This window comes from Salmo salar, chromosome ssa20 (genome assembly GCF_905237065.1).
Source record: "Salmo salar chromosome ssa20, Ssal_v3.1, whole genome shotgun sequence".
NCBI lineage: Eukaryota > Metazoa > Chordata > Actinopteri > Salmoniformes > Salmonidae > Salmo > Salmo salar.
Window position 1 is genome coordinate 86,574,479 of NC_059461.1, and position 24,095 is coordinate 86,598,573.

At 44.2% G+C, this 24,095-nt stretch overlaps 1 protein-coding gene across 4 annotated transcripts in view; it reads left to right on the plus strand.

Annotated features, from left to right (window-relative positions):
- Nucleotides 1–319: 319 nt before the first annotated feature.
- The window catches only part of LOC106581476 (1-phosphatidylinositol 4,5-bisphosphate phosphodiesterase eta-1), a 154,715-nt gene continuing 130,939 nt past the window's right edge, over nt 320–24,095 (plus strand). For all 4 annotated transcript variants that reach the window (XM_045704035.1, XM_045704037.1, XM_045704038.1 and 1 more), the window contains exons 1-2: nt 320–525; nt 23,922–24,033. In XM_045704035.1, the coding sequence (XP_045559991.1) occupies nt 23,955–24,033 (79 nt within the window). In that variant the 5' untranslated portion in view covers nt 320–525; nt 23,922–23,954. The remainder of the gene's footprint in view (nt 526–23,921; nt 24,034–24,095) is intronic.

The window sequence follows — 24,095 nt, forward strand, 5'->3', positions numbered from 1 at the left end:
TGCACTACACAATAACACACTGCACTAGATAATAACACATTTTTTATTATTTATTTCACATTTTGATTTATTATCTATTTCACTTGCTTTGGCAATTTAAACATGTATAAATCCGTTAGAATTTAATTGAGTTACAGACAATGAAATAACTTTAGAATTCCATTTTTGTGGTCTTTTTCTTGAGCTTCAATTTCTAAGACAGATCAGAGTAGGATTCCATGTGTAGTAGTAGACCCCCATCAGCGACCTAAGGGCAGCAGAGAGAATTTTCAGGAACCCGTTCCAAGAGGTCCTTTCCGGGTTTTCACACGCTGCCTGGTCTCTAAATGTACTTACGGGTTTGAATGGGGACTCGGCTGCTGGTGGCCGTGGGGACTTGCTCAGGACAGTTGGGCACTCCCTTCGCAACTAGAGGGGAACAGGATATTATTGATGTACTTCATGACAGGAACCTGAAGGAATAATATTTTGTTCAATAGATGTTAATATTTTATTAGAAGTTGATTCTGGTAAGATCGGACAAACGTAAGTACCTATTTATTTTATTTGTTGGACTAGCTGATGCATTTTATGGAAAAATCAATGTGGCATATGTTGCATGTGTTCTTGGCACAACGTCAAGTGACCATGTTGTCGTTGACAATGTTAAAGTTGCCAGATTGTTTTCATGAGATGAGCTGGCGCCAGAAGGCTACAGTAGAAGGAGCCAGTGAACTTGCTGACCAATGCGTCTGCCCTTGTGTTTTGTTAGGCTACTGTGGTTACCACATAAAACAATGGCAGTCTTATGTTTTGAATAGGCTATCTGTCCAATGTTTTGTCACAATGTGTCTTATAGGCCTAAGGAGTTAAAACATAATAATAGTTTTGTCGTTTATTAGAAAGACACTACAATAGGATATTTATGAAAACTTTATTGCGTCTCTTACATTTTAAAGTTTTTGATTAGGCTGTATTTTTCTTTTTACTATTACACATTTTAGGCTACGTTCTTTCTTTGTTGTGCAAACAGCCTAATTAAGTGAGCATTGAAGGCATATGAATCATGTGACATCAAAATCATGACTTCATCTGCAATATTGATACAAACCAAAGTTGTGAAAGTGCTTTATGCATTTTTTAAATAATTTTGGAATTCCGCGTTCTCCCGCCTCTGGTAGTTCTAGAGTCAGTTACTTATTTGTTTCTGAGTTTTAAAAAAAAGCCATAAAGTTGGAGCCGTTATAATTGTTAATCATAAACTGCGCTATAGTCCCGGGACGCACTCTGTTTACACTCCTCACTCTTCAGTGAGTCGGTTGGTCAAAGTGTCACACGAAGAGTCATAAAGATCAGGAGCAATAAAACAGCCCATTAAAGTAACAGGATGAAGCGCTCAGTACCCCCTGTCTCCCCACGCGTATCCCTCCTCTATCAGGCACTGCAGCTCCACTACAGGGATCAGATGGCCAAGCCTGGGTGCCAGTCCGGTTATGCTTCAGTCAACTTGTCCTGGTCACGCATGGTTCCTCCTCTGACACAGTGATGATATTGACCTAAACAATGTTGACAGCACCTGTGTTTGTTATAGGATATCTTTGTGTTGTGTGTGTTGTTTTACTAGGACATTGAGGTAGACACCGGTGCAGATTATATCTAGGTCTGAATGTGTACAGAACATCAAACACACTCAAATGTTATTGTCTGTCTCCTGGACACTTGTGGTGACAGGATGATGGACAGTGTGTCTGTGTAACTCCCTTCATCCCTTCCTCTCTCTCACTCAAGGGAAAATAATCCCACTTGCACAGGAAAGGAATGCCCCTCGTGAATAAGTAAACAGTCTTCTCGTTGTCACAGGGATCTGATGTGTGTCTGTGTGTATGTGCATGTGTTTGTGGGAGGGTGAAGTGATTTCAGTGTAATGTGAGTGGAGTACTCTGGGTAGTTCAGTTTGCTGGGTGTAGGGTTGGAGTGGAGTACTCTGGGTAGTTCAGTTTGCTGGGTGTAGGGTTGGAGTGGAGTACTCTGGGTGTAGGGTTGAGGTGGAGTACTCTGGGTGGTTCAGTTTGCTGGGTGTAGGGTTGGAGTGGAGTACTCTGGGTGTAGGGTTGGAGTGGAGTACTCTGGGTAGTTCAGTTTGCTGGGTGTAGGGTTGGAGTGGAGTACTCTGGGTGTAGGGTTGGAGTGGAGTACTCTGGGTGGTTCAGTTTGCTGGATGTAGGGTTGAGGTGGAGTACTCTGGGTGGTTCAGTTTGCTGGGTGTAGGGTTGAGGTGGAGTACTCTGGGTAGTTCAGTTTGCTGGGTGTAGGGTTGGAGTGGAGTACTCTGGGTAGTTCAGTTTGCTGGGTGTAGGGTTGGAGTGGAGTACTATGGGTGGTTCAGTTTGCTGGGTGTAGGGTTGGAGTGGAGTGGAGTTCTCTGGGTGGTTCAGTTTGCTGGGTGTAGGGTTGGAGTGGAGTACTCTGGGTAGTTCAGTTTGCTGGGTGTAGGGTTGGAGTGGAGTACTATGGGTGGTTCAGTTTGCTGGGTGTAGGGTTGGAGTGGAGTACTATGGGTGGTTCAGTTTGCTGGGTGTAGGGTTGGAGTGGAGTGGAGTTCTCTGGGTGGTTCAGTTTGCTGGGTGTAGGGTTGGAGTGGAGTACTCTGGGTGTAGGGTTGAGGTGGAGTACTCTGGGTAGTTCAGTTTGCTGGGTGTAGGGTTGAGGTGGAGTACTCTAGGTGGTTCAGTTTGCTGGGTGTAGGGTTGGAGTGGAGTACTCTGGGTAGTTCAGTTTGCTGGGTGTAGGGTTGGAGTGGAGTACTCTGGGTGGTTCAGTTTGCTGGGTGTAGGGTTGGAGTGGAGTACTCTGGGTGGTTCAGTTTGCTGGGTGTAGGGTTGGAGTGGGGTACTCTGGGTGTAGGGTTGAGGTGGAGTACTCTGGGTAGTTCAGTTTGCTGGGTGTAGGGTTGGAGTGGAGTACTCTGGGTAGTTCAGTTTGCTGGGTGTAGGGTTGAGGTGGAGTACTCTGGGTAGTTCAGTTTGCTGGGTGTAGGGTTGGAGTGGAGTACTCTGGGTGGTTCAGTTTGCTGGGTGTAGGGTTGGAGTGGAGTACTCTGGGTGGTTCAGTTTGCTGGGTGTAGGGTTGAGGTGGAGTACTCTGGGTGGTTCAGTTTGCTGGGTGTAGGGTTGGAGTGGAGTTCTCTGGGTAGTTCAGTTTGCTGGGTGTAGGGTTGGAGTGGAGTACTCTGAGTGTAGGGTTGGAGTGGAGTACTCTGGGTAGTTCAGTTTGCTGGGTGTAGGGTTGGAGTGCAAACAATGTATTTGTTAGTATAGTGAGTCCTAATGAATAATTTAACTATTTCTCTCAGAGGCCTGGAGGAGTAGAGGAATGAAGAGACGGTTTTGCGTGGGAAGGGAGGAGGAGAGGACTGGAGGAGTAGATGAATGTAGAGATGGATTAGTGTGGGAAAGGAGGAGGAGAGGACTGGAGCGGGCAGATATTGGGTTGAAGTGAACCCATTTCTTTGTGGGTCCACTGCTGTAGTGTGTCAGTCGAGACAGACAATAATGTGAACAGTATGGAGACTGTGTCTGTGGTTGTGTGTGAACAGTAGGGAGACTGTGTCTGTGGTTTTGTGTGAACAGTAGGGAGACTGTGTCTGTGGTTTTGTGTGAACAGTAGGGAGACTGTGTCTGGTTGTGTGTGAACAGTAGGGAGACTGTGTCTGTGGTTGTGTGTGAACAGTAGGGAGACTGTGTCTGTGGTTGTGTGTGAACAGTAGGGGGACTGTGTCTGTGGTTGTGTGTGAACAGTAGGGAGACTGTGTCTGTGGTTGTGTGTGAACAGTAGGGAGACTGTGTCTGTGGTTTTGTGTGAACAGTAGGGAGACTGTGTCTGTGGTTTTGTGTGAACAGTAGGGAGACTGTGTCTGTGGTTGTGTGTGAACAGTAGGGAGACTGTGTCTGTGGTTGTGTGTGAACAGTAGGGAGACTGTGTCTGTGGTTGTGTGTGAACAGTAGGGAGACTGTGTCTGTGGTTGTGTGTGAACAGTAGGGAGACTGTGTCTGTGGTTGTGTGTGAACAGTAGGGAGACTGTGTCTGTGGTTGTGTGTGAACAGTAGGGAGACTGTGTCTGTGGTTGTGTGTGAACAGTAGGGAGACTGTGTCTGGTTGTGTGTGAACAGTAGGGAGACTGTGTCTTTGGTTGTGTGTGAACAGTAGGGAGACTGTGTCTGTGGTTGTGTGTGAACAGTATGGAGACTGTGTCTGTGGTTGTGTGTGAACAGTAGGGAGACTGTGTCTGTGGTTTTGTGTGAACAGTAGGGAGACTGTGTCTGTGGTTGTGTGTGAACAGTAGGGAGACTGTGTCTGTGGTTGTGTGTGAACAGTAGGGAGACTGTGTCTGTGGTTGTGTGTGAACAGTAGGGAGACTGTGTCTGTGGTTGTGTGTGAACAGTAGGGAGACTGTGTCTGTGGTTGTGTGTGAACAGTAGGGAGACTGTGTCTGGTTGTGTGTGAACAGTATGGAGACTGTGTCTGTGGTTGTGTGTGTGAAAGATGGAGATTTTAAAATAAACAAACACAGTGTGAGAGGAGAGAAGTATGAGGACAGTCAGTCTGTCAGTTTGTGTGTGTGTGTGTGTGTTCTCTGTGTCTCTGCCCAGTGTCCGCTCTCTCTTCCGAAACATTGCCCAGTGTCCACTCTCTCTTCCTAAAGATTTCCCGGTGTCCACTCTCTCTTCCGAAACACTGCCCAGTGTCCACTCTCTCTTCCTAAAGACTGCCCAGTGTCCACTCTCTCTTCCTAAATACGCCCAGTGTCCACTCTCTCTTCCGAAACACTGCCCAGTGTCCACTCTCTCTTCCTAAAGACTGCCCAGTGTCCACTCTCTCTTCCTAAAGACTGCCCAGTGTCCACTCTCTCTTCCTAAAGACTGCCCAGTGTCCACTCTCTCTCTTCCTAAAGACTGCCCAGTGTCCACTCTCTCTTCCTAAACACTGCCCAGTGTCCACTCTCTCTCTTCCTAAACACTGCCCAGTGTCCACTCTCTCTCTTCCTAAACACTGCCCAGTGTCCACTCTCTCTTCCTAAACACTGCCCAGTGTCCACTCTCTCTCTTCCTAAACACTGCCCAGTGTCCACTCTCTCTCTTCCTAAACACTGCCCAGTGTCCACTCTCTCTTCCTAAACACTGCCCAGTGTCCACTCTCTCTCTTCCTAAACACTGCCCAGTCGTCTCATACAAGGCCCTCTTTTCATCTCTCTGACCTCATTTGGGATGTTTATAAAAATACTAACACCGAGATGAAGATCAATGTTCAGTGATGAACTGAGACAGCTGGATTCTGACAGCGTATGACCTTGCTCTGGTTGTCTTTTGTTTAATAAGTTGTGTGTTTCTGACTACAGAGACGACTTTCAGATGGAATAAGGATTAAACTATTTTTTGTTCAGTTTCCTACAGTAGTCTCAGAAATCCCAGACCAAGGACAACAGCACATTGGTTAAATTGTGGGAGGCAACCAGTCTGTCTAGTTTTACTGTACTGAAGGGTGGTCAGGATCACAAGGTCAACCAGTCTGTCTAGTTTTACTGTACTGAAGGGTGGTCAGGATCACAAGGTCAACCAGTCTGTCTAGTTTTACTGTACTGAAGGGTGGTCAGGATCACAAGGTCAACCACAGATCTATTTCCAGGTCTGACCAACTCCCTCCCTCCTCTCCTCCTCTCCCCTCTCCCCTTCGCCCTCTCTCAATTCAATTTAATTTCAAAGGGCTATTGGTATGGGTGGTTCAAAAGTGAAATAAACAATAAACAGCAGTAAACATGGCCATGATAACTCAGTGGTATTTCAGCTGATAGGAGTGACATGGAGAGCATTAGGTCAGGAGGTTAGAGGGGGGTCTGGGGAGTGTTACAGAGCAGAGGTGGAGGTGTTGAAACTGCAGCAACCCTTTAATGAGTAGGTGTGTCCAACATTTTGACTGGAATATACAGTACCATTCAAAAGTTTGGACACATCTACTCATTCAAGGGTTTTTCTTTATTTTATTGTAGAATAATAGTAAAGACATCATCAACACTATGAAATAACACATTTGGAATCATGTAGTAACCAAAAAAGTGTTAAACAAATCAAAATACATTTTCTATTTTAGATTCTTCAAAGTAGCCACCCTTTGCCTTGATGACAGTTTTGCACACTCGTGGCATTCTCTCAACCAGCTCCATGAGGTAGTCACCTGGAATGCTTTTCAATTAACAGGTGTGCCTTGCAAAGGGTGGCTACTTTGAAGAATCTAAAATAGAAAATGTATTTTGATTTGTTTAACACTTTTTTGGTTACTACATGATTCCTTATGTGTTATTTCATAGTTTTGATGTCTTCACCATTATTCTGCAATGTAGAAAATAGTAAAAAATAAAGAAAAACCCTGGAATGAGTAGGTGTGTCCAAACTTTTGACTGGTACTGTATATTATTTTGTTAAATATATATTTTCCTTCTTTATTACATTCCCCTAATCCTACTACCCCTCCCCTAATTGGAGTAAACTAATGGTCAACAATACTTAGGCTTCTATCTCCAGCTTATACATACTATATCAAATACAAATGTATTGGTCACATACACATGGTTAGCAGATGTTATTGCAGGTGTAGTGAAATGCTTGTGCTTTTAGTTCTGACAGTGCAGTAATATCTAACATGTAATCTAACAATTCCACAACAACTACCTAATGCACACAAATCTAAGTAAAGGAATGGAATAAGAATACATACATATAAATATATGGATGAGCAATGACAGAGCGGCATAGGCAAGATGCAATAGATAGTATAGAATACAGTATATACAGTTGAAGTCGGAAGTTTACATACACATTAGCCAAATACATTTAAACTCAGTTTTTCACAATTCCCGACATTTAATCATAGTAAAAATTCCCTGTTTTAGGTCAGATGGGATAACCACTTCATTTTAAGAATGTGAAATGTCAGAATAATAGTAGAGATAATTATTTATTTCAGCTTTTATTTATTTCATCACATTCCCAGTGGGTCAGAAGGTTACATACACTCAATTAGTATTTGGTAGCATTGCCTTTAAATTGTTTAACTTGGATCAAACATTTCAGGTAGCCTTCCACAAGCTTCCCACAGTAAATTGGGTGAATTTTGGCCCATTCCTCCTTACAGAGCTGGTGTAACTGAGTCAGGTTTGTAGGCCTCCTTGCTCGCACACACTTTTTCAGTTCTGCCCACAAATGTTATATAGGATTGAGGTCAGGGCTTTGTGATGGCCACTCCAATACCTTGACTTTGTTGTCCTTAAGCCATTTTGCCACAACTTTGGAAGTATGCGTGGGGTCATTGTCCATTTGGAAGACCCATTTGTGACCAAGCTTTAACTTCCTGACTGATGTCTTGAGATGTTGCTTCAATATATCCACATAATTTTCCTTCCCCATGAGCCATCTATTTTGTGAAGTGCACCAGTCCCTCCTGCAGCAAAGCACCCCCACAACATGATGCTGCCACCCCCGTGCTTCACGGTTGGGATGGTGTTCTTTTTTATGTTGGTTTTGGATCAGTGGCTTCTTCCTCACTGAGCGGCCTTTAAGGTTATGTCGATATAGGACTCGTTTTACTGTGGATGTAGATACTTCTGTACCCGTTTCCTCCAGCATCTTCACAAGGTCCTTTGCTGTTGTTCTGGGATTGATTTGCACTTTTTGCACCAAAGTATGTTCATCTCTAGGAGACAGAACATGTCTCCTTCCTGTGCGGTATGATGGCTGCGTGGTCCCATGGTGTTTATACTTGCGTACTATTGTTTGTACAGATGAACGTGGTACTTTCAGGCGTTTGGAAATTGCTCCCAAGGATGAACCAGACTCGTGGAGGTCTACAATTTCTTTTTCTGAGGTCTGATTTCTGATTTCTTTAGATTTTCCCATGATGTCAAGCAAATAGGCACTGAGTTTGAAGGTAGGCCTTGAAATACATCCACAGGTACACCTCCAATTGACTCAAATGATGTCAATTAGCCTATCAGCAGCTTCTAAAGCCATGACATCATTTTCGGGAATTTTCCAAGCTGTTTAAAGGCACAGTCAACTAACACGGGACCCAAACTGGCTGCGCGCGTGCGCCATCATGCATACATTTATTTTGTCCTCCCGCACTAAACGCGATCACGACACGCAGGTTGAAATATCAAAACAAACTCTGAACCAATTATGTTAATTTGGTGACAGGTCGAAAAGCATTAAACATTGATGGTAATTTCGCTAGTTAGCTTGCACTTGCTAGCTAATTTGTCCTATTTAGCTAGCTTGCTGTTGCTAGCTAATTTGTCCTGGGATATAAACATTGAGTTGTTATTTTACCTGAAATGCACAAGGTCCTCTAGTCCGCCAATTAATCCACACATAAAACGGTCAACCGAATCGTTTCTAGTCATCTCTCTTCCTTCCAGGCTTTTTCTTCTCTTGACTTTATATTGCAATTGGCAACTTTCATAAATTAGGTGCATTACCGCCACTGACCTTGTTCGTCTTTCAGTCACCCACGTGGGCATAACCAATGAGGAAATGGCACGTGGGTACCTGCTTCTATAAACCAATGAGGAGATGGGAGAGGCAGGACTTGCAGTACGATCTGCTTCAGAAATAGAACTGATTTCTATTTTAGCCCTTGGCAATACAGGCGCTCGTTGGCGCTCGCGAGCAGTGTTGGTGCAATAATTGAATAACATAGATTTCTACATTTATTTTGCAACGGTCGTGCACGCGACGCGAGCGGTGTGGTCAGCCTGTTAGTGTATGTAAACTTCTGACCCACTGGAATTGTGATACAGTGAATTATAAGTGAAATAATCTGTCTGTAAACAATTGTTGGAAAAATGACTTGTGTCATGCACAAAGTAGATGTCCTAACTGACTTGCCAAAACTATAGTTTGTTACCAAGAAATTTGTGGAGTGGTTAAAAAACGAGTTTTAATGACTCCAACCTAAGTGTATTTAAACTTCAGACTTCAACTGTACATATATAAGTAATGCCAGATATGTAAACATTATTAAAGTGACCTGTGTTCCATTCTTTAAGGTGGCCAGTGATTTCTAGTCTATAACTATAGGCAGTAGCCTCTAATGTGCTAGTGATGGCTGTTTAACAGTCTGATGGCCTTGAGATAGAATCTGTTTTTCAGTCTCTCGGTCCCAGCTTTAATGCACCTGTCTGACCTCGCCTTCTGGATGGTAGCGGGTGAACAAGCAGTGGCTCGAGTGGTTAATTACATTTTATGAATGAATGAATGTGCCACTAGAGATTCTGGGTTAGAGTCCAGGCTCTGTCGTAGCTGGCCGCGACCGGGAGACCCATGGGGGCGGCGCGCAATTGGCCCAGCGTCGTCCGGGTTAGTGGAGGGTTTGGCCGGCAGGGATGTTCTTATCCCATCGTGCACTTTGGCTGGTCGAGCGTGGTGCACGCTGACACGGTCGCCAGGTGTACGGTGTTTCCTTTGACACATTGGTGTGGCTGGCTTCCGGGTTAAGTGGGCATTGTGTCAAAAAGAAGTGCGGCTTGGCTGGGCTGCTCTCGACCTTCACCTCTCCCGAGTCCATACGGGAGTTTCAGACTGTAACTACCAATTGGATATCACGAAATTGGGGAGAAAAATGAATGAATGACATTTTATTTTTGTGTCAAATCGCCAGTTGGCAACCCATCTCTTATGGGATTAATTGACACATAAACAAACATTACAATAATTTACTGTGATATTTCAGTGATCATTCTTCTTCCGGCGTTCTCTGCATTGCGCATCACATAAAGAGTAAATGTATTATTATTTTAAATAAATAAATCAATACCTAATAGTAAATAAGGTTATCCAGAAAATAATTAAATCCCTAGAGCAGTACAATAATATACGTAGATAAATGATATACATACATAAATACATACCATATACAGACAAATAATACAGATAGAAAAGAAAGAAAGAAAAGTCACTTCAACCCAGTTTGACATAAAGAGAATATTCATATGGGAGACAAGCCAATACATTATCTGAATACACACCTGCCATTAACCACATAGAAGCTAAATATTTTTACAATTTAATTATAGGTATCCCCTTTTGTTTTATTCCAGGCTTTATCTAAATATTCTGAAAATGGAAATACACAATGGGCAAAAAAACATTTCAATTTCTCCTCATCACTCAGCCACATAATGCCAGGGTATATCTGGTGGTCTGTCTCCTCATCGCTCAGCTACATAATTCCAGGGTGTATCTGTTGTGCTTTCTGGAATAATAGCAAGCGTATATTGTGGTAGAAAGGGCAATAGAGGATAAAATGAGTTTCATTCTTTATTTCTTCGAGGTCCCAATAGTTACATAGGCTTTCCTCTTCCATTTCACCACAATACTGACCTGTTTCAATACGCAGAGGCAATATCCCTGATCTGACCTGTTTCAATACGCAGAGGCAATACCCCTGATCTGACCTGTTTCAATACGCAGAGACAATATCCCTGATCTGACCTGTTTCAATACACCGAGACAATATCCCTGATCTGACCTGTTTCAATACTCAGAGGCAATATCCCTGATCTGACCTGTTTCAATACGCAGAGGCAATATCCCTGATCTGACTTGTTTCAATAAGCAGAGGCAATATCCCTGATCTGACCTGTTTCAATACGCAGAGGCAATATCCCTGATCTGACCTGTTTCAATACGCAGAGGCAATATCCCTGATCTGACCTGTTTCAGTACGCAGAGGCAATATCCCTGATCTTACCTGTTTCAGTACGCAGAGGCAATATCCCTGATCTTACCTGTTTCAATACGCAGAGGCAATATCCCTGATCTTACCTGTTTCAATACGCAGAGGCAAAATCCCTGAACTTACCTGTTTCAATACGCAGAGGCAATATCCCTGATCTGACCTGTTTCAATACGCAGAGGCAATATCCCTGATCTTACATGTTTCAATACGCAGAGACAATATCCCTGATCTGACCTGTTATAATGCGCAGAGGCAATATCCCTGATCTGACCTGTTTCAATATGCAGAGGCAATATCCCTGATCTTACCTGTTTCAATACACAGAGGCAATATCCCTGATCTTACATGTGCACGTAGCGATCGCTTGCTTTTAGGTATGTCATACATAATATATCTCTCATACACAAATTCACCCTTAATCTGTCACGCCCTGACCGTAGAGAGCCCTTGGTTCTCTATGGTATAGTAGGTCAGGGCGTGACTAGGGGGTGTTCTAGGTTTATTATTTCTATGTTGTTGTGCTTGGTATGGTTCCCATTTAGAGGCTGCTGGTAATCGTTGCCTCTAATTGGGGATCATATTTAGGTAGCCTTTTTCCCACCTGTGTTTGTGGGATATTGTTTTGAGTTAGTGCATGTTGCACCTCTGATGTTACGGTTCGTTGATTGTTTGTTTCTTTTTGTTTGGAAGTTTTGCTTAAATAAATATGTGGAACTTTAATCACGCTGCGCCTTGGTCCGTCACTCCACACGTCCGTGACATAATCAAACAAAAGGTTCTCCATTTTGGTTTATGATTAATCTCCTCCATCCATTTTTTTTCATATTGCATCAACAGTTGTTTTTTAATCATATCTATGTCTCCCTTAATTAGTTTTTCGTGCATATGTTCATAGTCAGACTGTTGAAAAAGGTCAGACATTTCAGTTGCCCAGGCTCCCCCTATGGATAGATCCCATTGAAAACTTGACTAGCTATTCTGGCAGTTGGTATATCCAACAGTCTATTCCAAAGTCTCACCATACATGCCTTCCATCTCACCTCACAGGGTTCCCAGCCAATGAAAGTCCCAGTTATAGCAAGTATCGGGGCAAACTTGTGGACACCTAAAAAGAAACGTACTGCTCTGTTATAAACATGTTTGTTTTTCAAATACATCTTAGCACCCCACACTCCTGCTGAATAGTCCAGAACAGGACACACGCATGTCTGATACAGTTTGGAATACGTAGCATAACCAATATCTTTGAGTGTTTTAGTTTTTCTTATAACCCCCCCAAGAGCTCAACTTGTTGAGTCGGCCAGGGCAGATGTTGCGTATAGAAAGGTAATATGTTCGTTAATAAAAATACCAAATATTTATAAATGCTAGTAAACTCAAGAATGTCTCCACCTAAACAAAACTGAAAAACACTTAGTAGCTGCTTTTGTAAAAGTCATTATCTGTGTGTTTTTGTCTGGTTAATCATGAGTCTCCATCTTTTACAGCAATTGACTGCACATAATAACTTGTTCTGCAGGTCTTGTTCAGTTCTGACATCAAAATAAGATCATCAGCATATAAAAGGATACTTAGCATTTCATCATCATATCTTACTCCAATATTTACCGGTGGTTGTTGTCCATGATGATCTTTTTGGCCTTCCTGTGACATCAGGTGCTGTAGATGTCCTGGAGGGTAGGTAGTTTGCCCCCGGTGATGCGTTGTGCAGACCGCACCACCCTCTGGAGAGCCCTGCAGTTGTGGGTGGTGCAGTTGCTGTACCAGGATGTTCTCAATTGTACATCTGTATAAGTTTGTGAGGGTTTTAGGTGACAAGCCAAATTTCTTCAGCCTCCGGAGGTTGAAGAGGTGCTGTTGCGCCTTCTTCATCACACTGTCTGTGTGGGTGGACCATTTCAGTTTGTCCATGATGTGTACGCAGAGGAACATAAACTTTCCACCTTCTCCACTGCTGTCCCGTTGATGTGGATGAGGGGGGTGCTCCCTCTGCTGTTTCCTGAAGTCCACGATCATCTCCTTTGTTTTGTTGACGTTGAGTGCCAGGTTATTTTCCTGACACCACACTCCAAGAGCCCTCACCTTCTCCCTGTAGGCCGTCTCGTCGTTGGTAATCAAGCCAATGGCATTGAGGAGTACACCACCTCTGTCATCGGCTTCATCAATAAGTGCATCAACCACATCGTCTCCACAGTGACTGTACGTAAATATCCCAACCAGAAGCCATGGATTACAGGCAACATCCGCATCACGCTAAAGGTTAGAGCTGCTGCTTTCAAGGAGCGGGAGACTAATCCGGATGCTTATAAGAAATCCCGCTATGCCCTCAGACGAACCATCAAACAAGCAAAGCGTCAATACAGGATTAAGATTGAATCCTACTACACCGGCTCTGACGCTCGTCGGATGTGGCCGGGCTTGAAAACTATTACGGACTACAAAGGGAAACCCAGTCGCGAGCTGCCCAGTGACGCAAACCTACCAGACGAGCGAAATACCTGTTATGCTTGCTTTGAGGCAAGCAACACTGAAGCATGCACAAGAGCACCAGCTGTTCTGGATGACTGTGTGATCACACTCTCGGTAGCCGATGTGAACAAAACCTTTAAACAGGTCAACATTCACAAAGCCGCTGGGCCAGACGGATTACCAGGACGTGCACTCAAAGCATGCGTGGACCAACTGTCAAGTGTCTTCACTGACATTTTCAACCTCTCCCTGACCGAGTCTGTAATACCTACATGTTTCAAGCAGAACACCATAGTCCCTGTGCCCAAGGAAGCAATGGTAACCTGCCTAGATGATTACCGCTCCGTGGCACTCATGTCGGTAGCCATGAAGTGCTTTGAAAGGCTGGTCATGGCTCACATCAACAGCATCCTCCCGGGCACCCTAGACCCACTCCAATTTGCATACCACCCCAACAGATCCGCAGATGACGCAATCTCAAATGCACTCCACACGGCCCTTTCTCACCTGGACAAAAGGAACACCTAAGTGAGAATGCTGTTGATTGACTACAGCTCAGCGTTCAACACCATAGTGTCCATGAAGCTCATCACTAAGCTAAGGACTCTGGGACTAAACACCTCCCTCTGCAACTGGATCCTGGACTACCTGATGGGCCACCCCCAGAGTAGGCAACAACACGTCTGCGACGCTGATCCTTAACACTGGGGGCCCTCAGGGGTGTGTACTTAGTCCTCTCCTGTACTCCCTGTTCACCCACAACTGCGTGGCCAAACACGACTCCAACACCATAATTTAGTTTGCTGAGGACACAACAGTGGTAGACCTGATCACCGACAACGATGAGATGGCCTACAGGGATGAGGTCAGAGAACTGGCAGTGTGGTGCCAGGACAACAACCTCTCCCTCAATGTGAGCAAGACAAAGGAGCTGATCTTGGCCTACATGAAAAGGTGGGCTGAACAGGGCCCCATTAACATCGACGGGGCTGTAGTGGAGCGGGTCGAGATTTTCAAGTTCCTTGGTGTCCACATCACCAACAAACTATCATTGTCCAAACATACCAAGACAGTCGTGAAGAGGGCACGACAAAACCTTTTCCCTTTCAGGAGACTGAAAAGATTTGGCATGGGTCCCCAGATCCTCAAAAGGTTCTACAGCTGCACCATTGAGAGCGTCCTGACCGGTTGCATCACCGCCTTGTATGGCAACTGCTCGGCATCTGACCGTAAGGTGCGACAGAGGGTACTGCGAACGGTCCAGTACATCACTGGGGCCAAGCTTCCTGCCATCCAGGACCTAGATAATAGGCGGTGTCAGAGGAGAGCCAATAAAAAAAATTGTCAGAGACTGCAGTCACTCAAGTTATAGACTGTTTTCTTTGCTATCGCACTGCAAGCAGGACTGGAGCGCCAAGTCTAGGACCAAAAGGCTCCTCAACAGCTTCTACCCCGAAGCCATAAGACTGCAAAACAATTAATAAAATTGCCACCAGACAATTTACATTGACCCCCCCCTTTGTACACTGCTGCTACTCGCTTTTTGTTATCTATGTATAGTCACTTCGCCCCCACCTACATGTACATATTACCTCAACTAACCTGTACCCCCGCACACTGACTAGGCACCGGTGCCCCCTGTACAGTGCCTTGCGAAAGTATTCACCCCCTTGGCGTTTTTCCTATTTTGTTGCGTTACAACGTGTCATTTAATATTTTTTTTGGGGGGGGTTTCCTTTAATGGACATACACAAAATAGTCCAAATTGGTGAAGTGAAATGATATATATATTTTTTTTAAATCTGAAAAAAATAAAATTAAACGGAAAAGTGGTGCGTGAATATGTATTCACCCCTTTGCTATGAAGCATCTAAATACGATCTGGTGCAACCAATTACCTTCAGAAGTCACATAATTAGTTAGATTGCACACAGGTGAACTTTATTTGAGTGTCACATGATCTGTCACATGATCTGAGTATATATACACCTGTTCTGAAAGGCCACAGAGTCTGCAACACCACCAAGCAAGCGGCACTATGAAGACCAAGGAGCTCTCCAAGCAGGTCAGGGACAAAGTTGCGGGGAAGTACAGATCAGGGTTGAGTTATAAAAAAAATGTCAGAAACTTTGAACATCCCACAGAGCACCATTAAATCCATTATTAAAAAATGGAAAGAATATGTCACCACAACAAACCTGCCACCAAAACTCACGGACCATGCAAGGAGGGCATTGATCAGAGAGGCAACAAAGAGACCAAAGATAACCCTGAAGGAGCTGCAAAGCTCCACAGCGGAGATTGGAGTATCTGTCCATAGGACCAGTTTAAGCCGTACACTCCACAGAGCTGGGCTTTACGGAAGAGTGGCCAGAAAAAAGCTATTGCTTAAACAAAAAAATAAGCAAACACGTTTGGTGTTCGCCAAAAGGCATGTGGAAGACTCCCCAAACATATGGAAGGAGGTACTCTGGTCAGATAAGACGTTCACCTTCCAGCAGGACGATGACCCTAAGCATACTGCTAAAGCAACACTTGAGTGGTTTAAGGGGAAACATTGAAATGTCTCGGAATGGCCTAGTCAAAGCCCAGACCTCAATCCAATTGAGAATCTGTGTGTGTGTGTGTGTGTGTGTGTGTGAGAGCACATACTCAGGGGAGACAGATGCTCTCTTTGGCCTGCACATCAAAATTACACACAATCTAATTTAGACACACAGACACATTTAACGACACTGGACTGAGCGCTGGTAAAGCCGATCGATCACCTTTTGATTTATTGAGTTATCTCAAAAACCACAGGTGGTGTTTCAGTTTGGGATGAAATCAGAAGCACTTTAGCACTCGTGTGTGTGTGTGTGTGTGTGTGTGTGTATGTGTGTGAAAAATACATGGAAAGACAGGACTGAGGAGAGATGAGGAGAATGAAATGAGGTGAAAACAGAATAGAAAAATCTCTCTAGTATAGAAAAACCCCTGTAGTGTAGAAAACCCCTCTAGTATAGAAAAACCCCTCTAGTATAGAAAACCCCCGTAGTGTAGAAAAACCCCCTCTAGTATAGAAAACCCCCCGTAGTGTAGAAAAACACATCTAGTATAGAAAAAAAAACTCTAGTATATAAAAACCCCTGTAGTGTAGAAAAAAACCCTCTAGTATAGAAAACCCCCTCTAGTATAGAAAAAACCCTGTAGTGTAGAAAAACCCTCTAGTATAGAAAAAAACCCATCTAGTATAGAAAAAACCCCTCTAGTATAGAAAACCCCCTGTAGTGTAGAAAAACCCCTCTAGTATAGAAAAAAAACCTCTAGTATAGAAAAACCCCTCTAGTATAGAAAAAAACCTGTAGTATAGAAAAACCTCTCTAGTATAGAAAAACCCCTCTAGTATAGAAAAACCCCTCTAGTGTAGAAGAACCTCTCTAGTATAGAAAAAAACTCTCTCGTATAGAAAAAACCCTCTAGTATAGAAAAAAAACCTCTAGTATAGAAACCCCCTCTAGTATAGAAAAAGCTATTTGTGAGCAAAGAGCAGTGTAAAAAGAGAAACAGATTATATAATACCCGGTCAATCGTTGACCAGTCTAACTCTGTGGACGCTCACTGATGGTTATATCAAAGAGTTTATAGTGCCCACCACAGTCACTGATTGACAGTGAAGTTAAATAGGGATGCACCACACTACCTCAGGCTTTCCTGCCACATCACAGAGGATCTGATATCATATCATGCTAGTACTGTGGTGTGTACAGCTGATGGCCAGCCAGAGGAGGTTGACCATCACCCTCTCTTTTGACCTCTTAAAAGTAATGGCAAAAATGTAGATTTCCACCTCAATAGACTTACCCAAAAGTAATTGTAAATGAGAACTTGTTCTCAACTTGCCTACCTGGTTAAATAAAGGTGAAATAAACATTTAAAAAAATAAAATTGCTTTTAATGAACAGTTCTATGATAAGGACATACATAAACTTGGTATCATTAGAAAGAAAACATCTGGGAGATTATAAGGAAATGGTCAGAACATAGATAGGAATGGCACAGTTCAGATGACACACAATCAAGCACACACAAAGTAATCGTTTTATTTTTATTTGTTGAATTCATCTTTCATGGACAAGCTGTAAGTCAATTATTGATGAATAGAGCTGGAAACGCATCAGATGCCTTCCACAACAAGTCAAAAACTTCTGGGAAAAAAATGGGATTGAAAGGCACAACAACAAGAACTTGACGGATGCTTTAGTCAGGGGTGTCAGGTGTGGTCAAGGGACATCTCCAAGTGTCCACTCAACCTCTCCAATGTGTCCTAAGTATGTCAATTAGGTTATTCCATTGCTATTCCACATTGAATATGCCTAAAAGTTCATGGTTAATATAAAAACACAATTTCTGCAATATCAACCTCTCTCAAACATTGTGGTGGTGTCAGGGGACATCCAAGTGTCCTTTCAACCTCGCCAAAGTGTCCAAATGGGGTAATACCACTGCCATTACACATTGAATAAGCCTAAAAGGTATTGGTCCCACATTAATAAGAACTATTGGCAGGAAAAATAATGAAGACACATATGCATTATAAGTGTAACTGGGCGTGAGTCTTGCGAAACGATCATATGCTGCAGTCCCCTTTATTCTCCTCATCCTTCTCTTGGTCACTCATGTAAAGAGAATGGTTGATGGCCAAGAAACAGCTTTCACTCACGGAGGCGGGGAACTCGAATCGGTAGAGTGGGGACTTGCTCCACTAGTCAACTAGTCTTGATACCTTCACCAGTCTTAATACTTTCACCAGTCTTGATACCTTCGCCAGTCTTGATACTTTCGCCAGTCTTGATACCTTCGCCAGTCTTGATACCTTTGCCAGTCTTGATACTTTCACCAGTCTTGATATCTTTGCCAGTCTTGATACCTTCGCCAGTCTTGATACCTTCGCCAGTCTTGATATCTTCGCCAGTCTTGATACCTTCGCCAGTCTTGATACCTTCGCCAGTCTTGATACCTTCGCCAGTCTTGATACCTTCGCCAGTCTTGATACCTTCGCCAGTCCCACGTACATCACCAGGGACATGTAGGAGAGCATGTCGCCCATGGTGACATGTTTCCAGTACATTGCTGTAAGATACACGTCACATTCTTTGCCTGATTGTCCAGGTCGCTGGCAGCGTCTGTGTTCGGCTCGCTGAGAATTTCCTCCAAGGTCTCTTTCTCTGTATACCTGGCTTTTGTCATGTTTTTACCCCATGTTGGCTAGTATTTTAGATTTTGGCCTTCTTTTTACATTTCTGAGATACAATTTTTATCCAAAAGCGATGAAAGAGTCTGTTCAAAATACTATAAAACTAAAATTCAAAAATACTATAATACTATAATGCTATAATACTAAAATACTATTTAGAGGACCCTACATTTAAGAGTTTACACCCCATCCCTCTCTCCCCCATCCATCTCTCCTTAACCCCCATCCCTCTTTCCCCCGTCACCCTATCCTTAAACCTCCATTCCTCTCTGCCTCATCCATCCATCTCACCTTAACCCCATCCCTCTCTCCCCATCTCCCTCTCCTTAACCTCCATCCCTCTCTCCCCCATCCATCTCACCTTAACCCCATCCCTCTTTCCCCCGTCTCCCTCTCCTTAACCTCCATTCCTCTCTGCCCCATCCATCTCTCCTTAACCCCCATACCTCTCTCCCTGATCCCTCTCTCCTTAACCTCCAAGGGGGAGGAGGGGGGTGTACTAAGCTAACATGGAATTATTTTAAGATGGTCATACCATGGATCATTTAGCCAGTTGATTTGGAATTTTAGTTTGTATGGGTTAACTTCAGATTAAGGTTTATTGTCTATCTATCTATCTATCTATCTATCTATCTATCTATCTATCTATCTATCTATCTATCTATCTATCTAATCTCCATTCATTTGTATGGGTTTCCTTCAGATTAAGGTGTAATATCTATATACAGTATATCTCTGTACTTCCATTCATTTGTATGGGTTACCTTCAGATGAAGGTTTAATATCTATATATATCTCCATACTTCCATTCATTTGTATGGGTTACCTTCAGATGGAGGTTTAATATCTATATATATCTCCATACTTCCATTCATTTGTATGGGTTACCTTCAGACCAGTCCCGTGACACTTGTGGGCCTTCAGTATGAGAGGACAACTGGTAGGACTGCATTTATTTATGAGGGCAGGTTTTCACACTACCCCGTTGGACAGGAAGGAGCAGATTGTGTTCCCCTGGGCTAGGTGCCCTCCCATCCTCCCATGTCTGAGTGGGTGGCTTGGGTTACAGAGAGGAGAGGAGAGGAGAGGAGAGGAGAGGCATGTTCACATTACCACAGCATGACAACACACTCATGCCCATTAATACCCCCCTGGGCCAAGCCACCGTGGATCTCAGCAACAGCCATTCTATGTCTAGTTACAGATGGAGTACGGAGTATATGTGGCAGATTTATATTAGCTTCCTATACGAGATCTGACAATGCTATTTTCCTTTATGGAAGAGAGGAGAGAGAGCCAGGCAACATTTCACTGTTTCATCTATGTGCTCGTATAAATGTAATTTATTTTTCACATTTGATCAGTGTTTGGATGTCACAGTTGTACAGTCTACAGGGATAGATATTATGATATTGTAGGGGCTATATTAGATACATCTTAATGAACCCTTGCAAACAAAGAACCATATATGTGTTTTTATAAATTCTGATATTGGCCAAAAACTAGCCTAATTATAAAGCTATGGAAGGTGGTGTGAATAGCAAACAAACAAAATGTCTTCTATCATAAAACTCAAATCAAATCAAGTTGTATTTCTCCCATGCTTCATAAACAACAGGTGTAGACTAACAGTGAAATGCTTACTTACGGGCCCTTCCCGACAATACAGAGAGAAAAGTAGAGAAGTAATAACACGTAATAATAAATACACAGTGAGTAATCATAACTTGGCTATATACACGGGGAAGCAGTACTAGTCATCTACACATGTTTACCATATCAGAATAAACACACGCAGGTTAAACATGTGTGGGAGTCATTAGCAACTTCCTGTCTCTAGCCTGTCATGTCTCTGTCACAGTGGAGCAGTTAAACAGGGCAGTGACCTCTCACATTCAACCCCAGTCCAGACCACCCCTAATCTCCTGCTACTTTAGCCTGGCTCACCTATAGACTGGCTCACCTATAGACTGGTTCACCTATAGACTGGCTCACCTATAGACTGGTTCACCTATAGACTGGCTCACCTATAGACTGGATCACTTATATAGTGCTCAAGCTCCCATTCTGTTTAGTCCCCTCTCACCTCCAACCCCAGTCCAGACCAGCTCCCGTTCTGTCAGTCTCCTCTCACCTCCAACCCCAGTCCAGACCAGCTCCCGTTCTGTCAGTCTCCTCTCACCTCCAACCCCAGTCCAGACCAGCTCCCGTTCTGTCAGTCTCCTCTCACCTCCAACCCCAGTCCAGACCAGCTCCCGTTCTGTCAGTCTCCTCTCACCTCCAACCCCAGTCCAGACCAGCTCCCGTTCTGTCAGTCTCCTCTCACCTCCAACCCCAGTCCAGACCAGCTCCCGTTCTGTCAGTCTCCTCTCACCTCCAACCCCAGTCCAGACCAGCTCCCGTTCTGTCAGTCTCCTCCCACCTCCAACCCCAGTCCAGACCAGCTCCCGTTCTGTCAGTCTCCTCTCACCTCCAACCCCAGTCCAGACCAGCTCCCGTTCTGTCAGTCTCCTCCCACCTCCAACCCCAGTCCAGACCAGCTCCCGTTCTGTCAGTCTCCTCTCACCTCCAACCCCAGTCCAGACCATTTATTTTATAATGTTGAATTCCATTTTAATGCCTGAATTCCTGGAGGGCCTCTATTATCATACACTGCTCAAAAAAATAAAGGGAACACTTAAACAACACAATGTAACTCCAAGTCAATCACACTTCTGTGAAATCAAACTGTCACTTTGGTCACTTTTGAATGCTGGCGGTGCTTTCACTCTAGTGGTAGCATGAGACGGAGTCTACAACACACACAAGTGGCTCAGGTAGTGCAGCTCATCCAGGATGGCATATCAATGCGAGCTGAGGCAAGAAGGTTTGCTGTGTCTGTCAGCGTAGTGTCCAGAGCATGGAGGCGCTACCAGGAGACAGGCCAGTACATCAGGAGACGTGGAGGAGGCCGTAGGAGGGCAACTACCCAGCAGCAGGACTGCTACCTCCGCCTTTGTGCAAGGAGGAGCAGGAGAAGCACTGCCAGAGCCCTGCAAAATGACCTCCAGCAGGCCACAAATGTGCACGTGTCTGCTCAAACGGTCAGAAACAGACTCCATGAGGGTGGTATGATGGCCCGACGTCCACAGGTGGGGGTTGTGCTTACAGCCCAACACCGTGCAGGACGTTTGGCATTTGCCAGAGAACATCAAGATTGGCAAATTCGCCACTGGCGCCCTGTGCTCTTCACAGATGAAAGCAGGTTCACACTGAGCACGTGACAGACGTGACAGAGTCTGGAGACGCCGTGGAGAACGTTCTGCTGCCTGCAACATCCTCTAGCATGACCGGTTTGGCGGTGGGTCAGTTATGGTGTGGGGTGACATTTCTTTGGGGGGCCGCACAGCCCTCCATGTGCTCGCCAGAGGTAGCCTGACTGCCATTAGGTACCGAGATGAGATCCTCAGACCCCTTGTGAGACCATATGCTGGTGCGGTTGGCCCTGGGTTCCTCCTAATGCAAGACAATGCTAGACCTCATGTGGCTGGAGTGTGTCAGCAGTTCCTGCAAGAGGAAGGCATTGATGCTATGGACTGGCCCGCCCGTTCCCCAGACCTGAATCCAATTGAGCACATCTGGGACATCATGTCTCGCTCCATCCACCAACGCCACGTTGCACCACAGACTGTCCACACACCCTACTGAGCCTCATTTTGACTTGTTTTAAGGACATTACATCAAAGTTGGATCAGCCTGTAGTGTGGTTTTCCACTTTAATTTTGAGTGTGACTCCAAATCCAGACCTCCATGGGTTGATAAATTGGGTTTACATTGATTATTTTTGTGCGATTTTGTTGTCATCACATTCAAGTATGTAAAGAAAAAAGTATTTAATAAGATTATTTCTTTCATTCAGATCTAGGATGTGTTGTTTAAGTGTTCCCTTTATTTTTTTGAGCAGTATATTTGGACCAGAATGAAATTCTCCACTACCTATTGTTCCTTCATCGGATGTTTTCATAATTAATCTGCAGATAATTGCCAAAAACATAGGTCTCTACCAGTACCCAAAGTAAATTGGAGAGCCAAATGAACGGCTTTCTCACCAATACGATTCGATAGGCTACACTGACTGACGAGACAAGAGTCACTCACTTTAGCGTCACTGTCTGGCAAGCCCCAACATCGTACAAAAGAAAATCTAGGAAATCTTTTGGTTCACTGGTCCCGAAGTGATACCATGGACATATAAACCCGTTGCATGAATTATGAACGACAAATGGATATAGAAAAATTGACTTTATTCAGTTAGTTCGACATCTTTTATTAATTAGTCAACACTTGCTGTTCAGTTGTCAATCTACACACAGTTAATAGCCTAGTCCTACTATGCGTCACAACTCTGTGTGCCTGGCTATGTGATGAATGTGTCAGAAAACAATAATTAGTTGTGGATTTTGACTCATCGATACCACTTATATTACATGCGACGTGCAACAAAAAAATAGGAGAAGTATGAAAAACCCAACAGCGTTGCAATTCTTGACACATTCAAACCAGTGCCACTGGTACCTACTACCATACCCCGTTCAAAGGCACTTCAGTCTTCTGCCCACAGATCTATCCTTAATTCTCTCCTCTACCTCCCCTCATCTTTCATATCCCTTTCTCCCTATCATGTCTCCCCCCACTCTAACACACTGTTTTTCCATTGCTCCCCTTAACCCTCAGTCCTTTCCCCTCTCTCTTCTCATCTTTCCTCTCCTCTCCTCCTCTTTGTTTTCCCATCTGTTCCTGGTCTATCACCCTGTGATTTACAGCCTCTGTCTACATAGTTCAGGAGATGCTCCTGACAGGCTGGGGTGTCTGGTGTCAGCTGACCTGAGAGGTGGAGTCTGTCTAGACCAGATTTCAGGAGAGGCTCCTGACAGGCTGGGGTGTCTGGTGTCAGCTGACCCGAGAGGAGGAGTCTGTCTAGACCAGAGTTCAGGAGAGGCTCCTGACAGGCTGGGGTGTCTGGTGTCAGCTGACCCGAGAGGAGGAGTCTGTCTAGACCAGAGTTCAGGGGTGGTAGTCCTTACATTATGCTCTATAGTTGAAAGTGGTATTTCATTCTAAATGCTGTTGTGCGTCATCACATCACACCAAGAGATGTCATGTCTGTGGTGTCTTATTCCACACAAAGTAATGTCAGTGACTCAAGAGCATGCTACACTAGTTGAATCAATCAATCAGATCTTATAGAGTCCTTTTTACATGAGCAGTTGTGCTCATGTAAAAGTGCTTTACAGATACCCAGGCTAAAACCCCCGAAGATCATGCAATGCAGAGGCAGAAGCACAGTTGCTCGGAGAGACACCCTAGAAGACAGGAACCAAGGAAGAAACCTAGATAGAATGCTTAGGCCTATGGTGAACTGTATTGTGTCCAGACCCACTGAGCCTCAGTCTTTTCTCCTCTTTCACAGGCTTCCCATTGCACCCTCCATCATCCATCCATCATGAGTTCCTGGGTTGTGAACAGGAAAGGAGAGCTGCGGTACTGCCACCACTTCCTCACAGACAACAGCATCTTTCATGGTGAGTGTCTCACACACACACACACACACACACACACACACACACACACACACACACACACA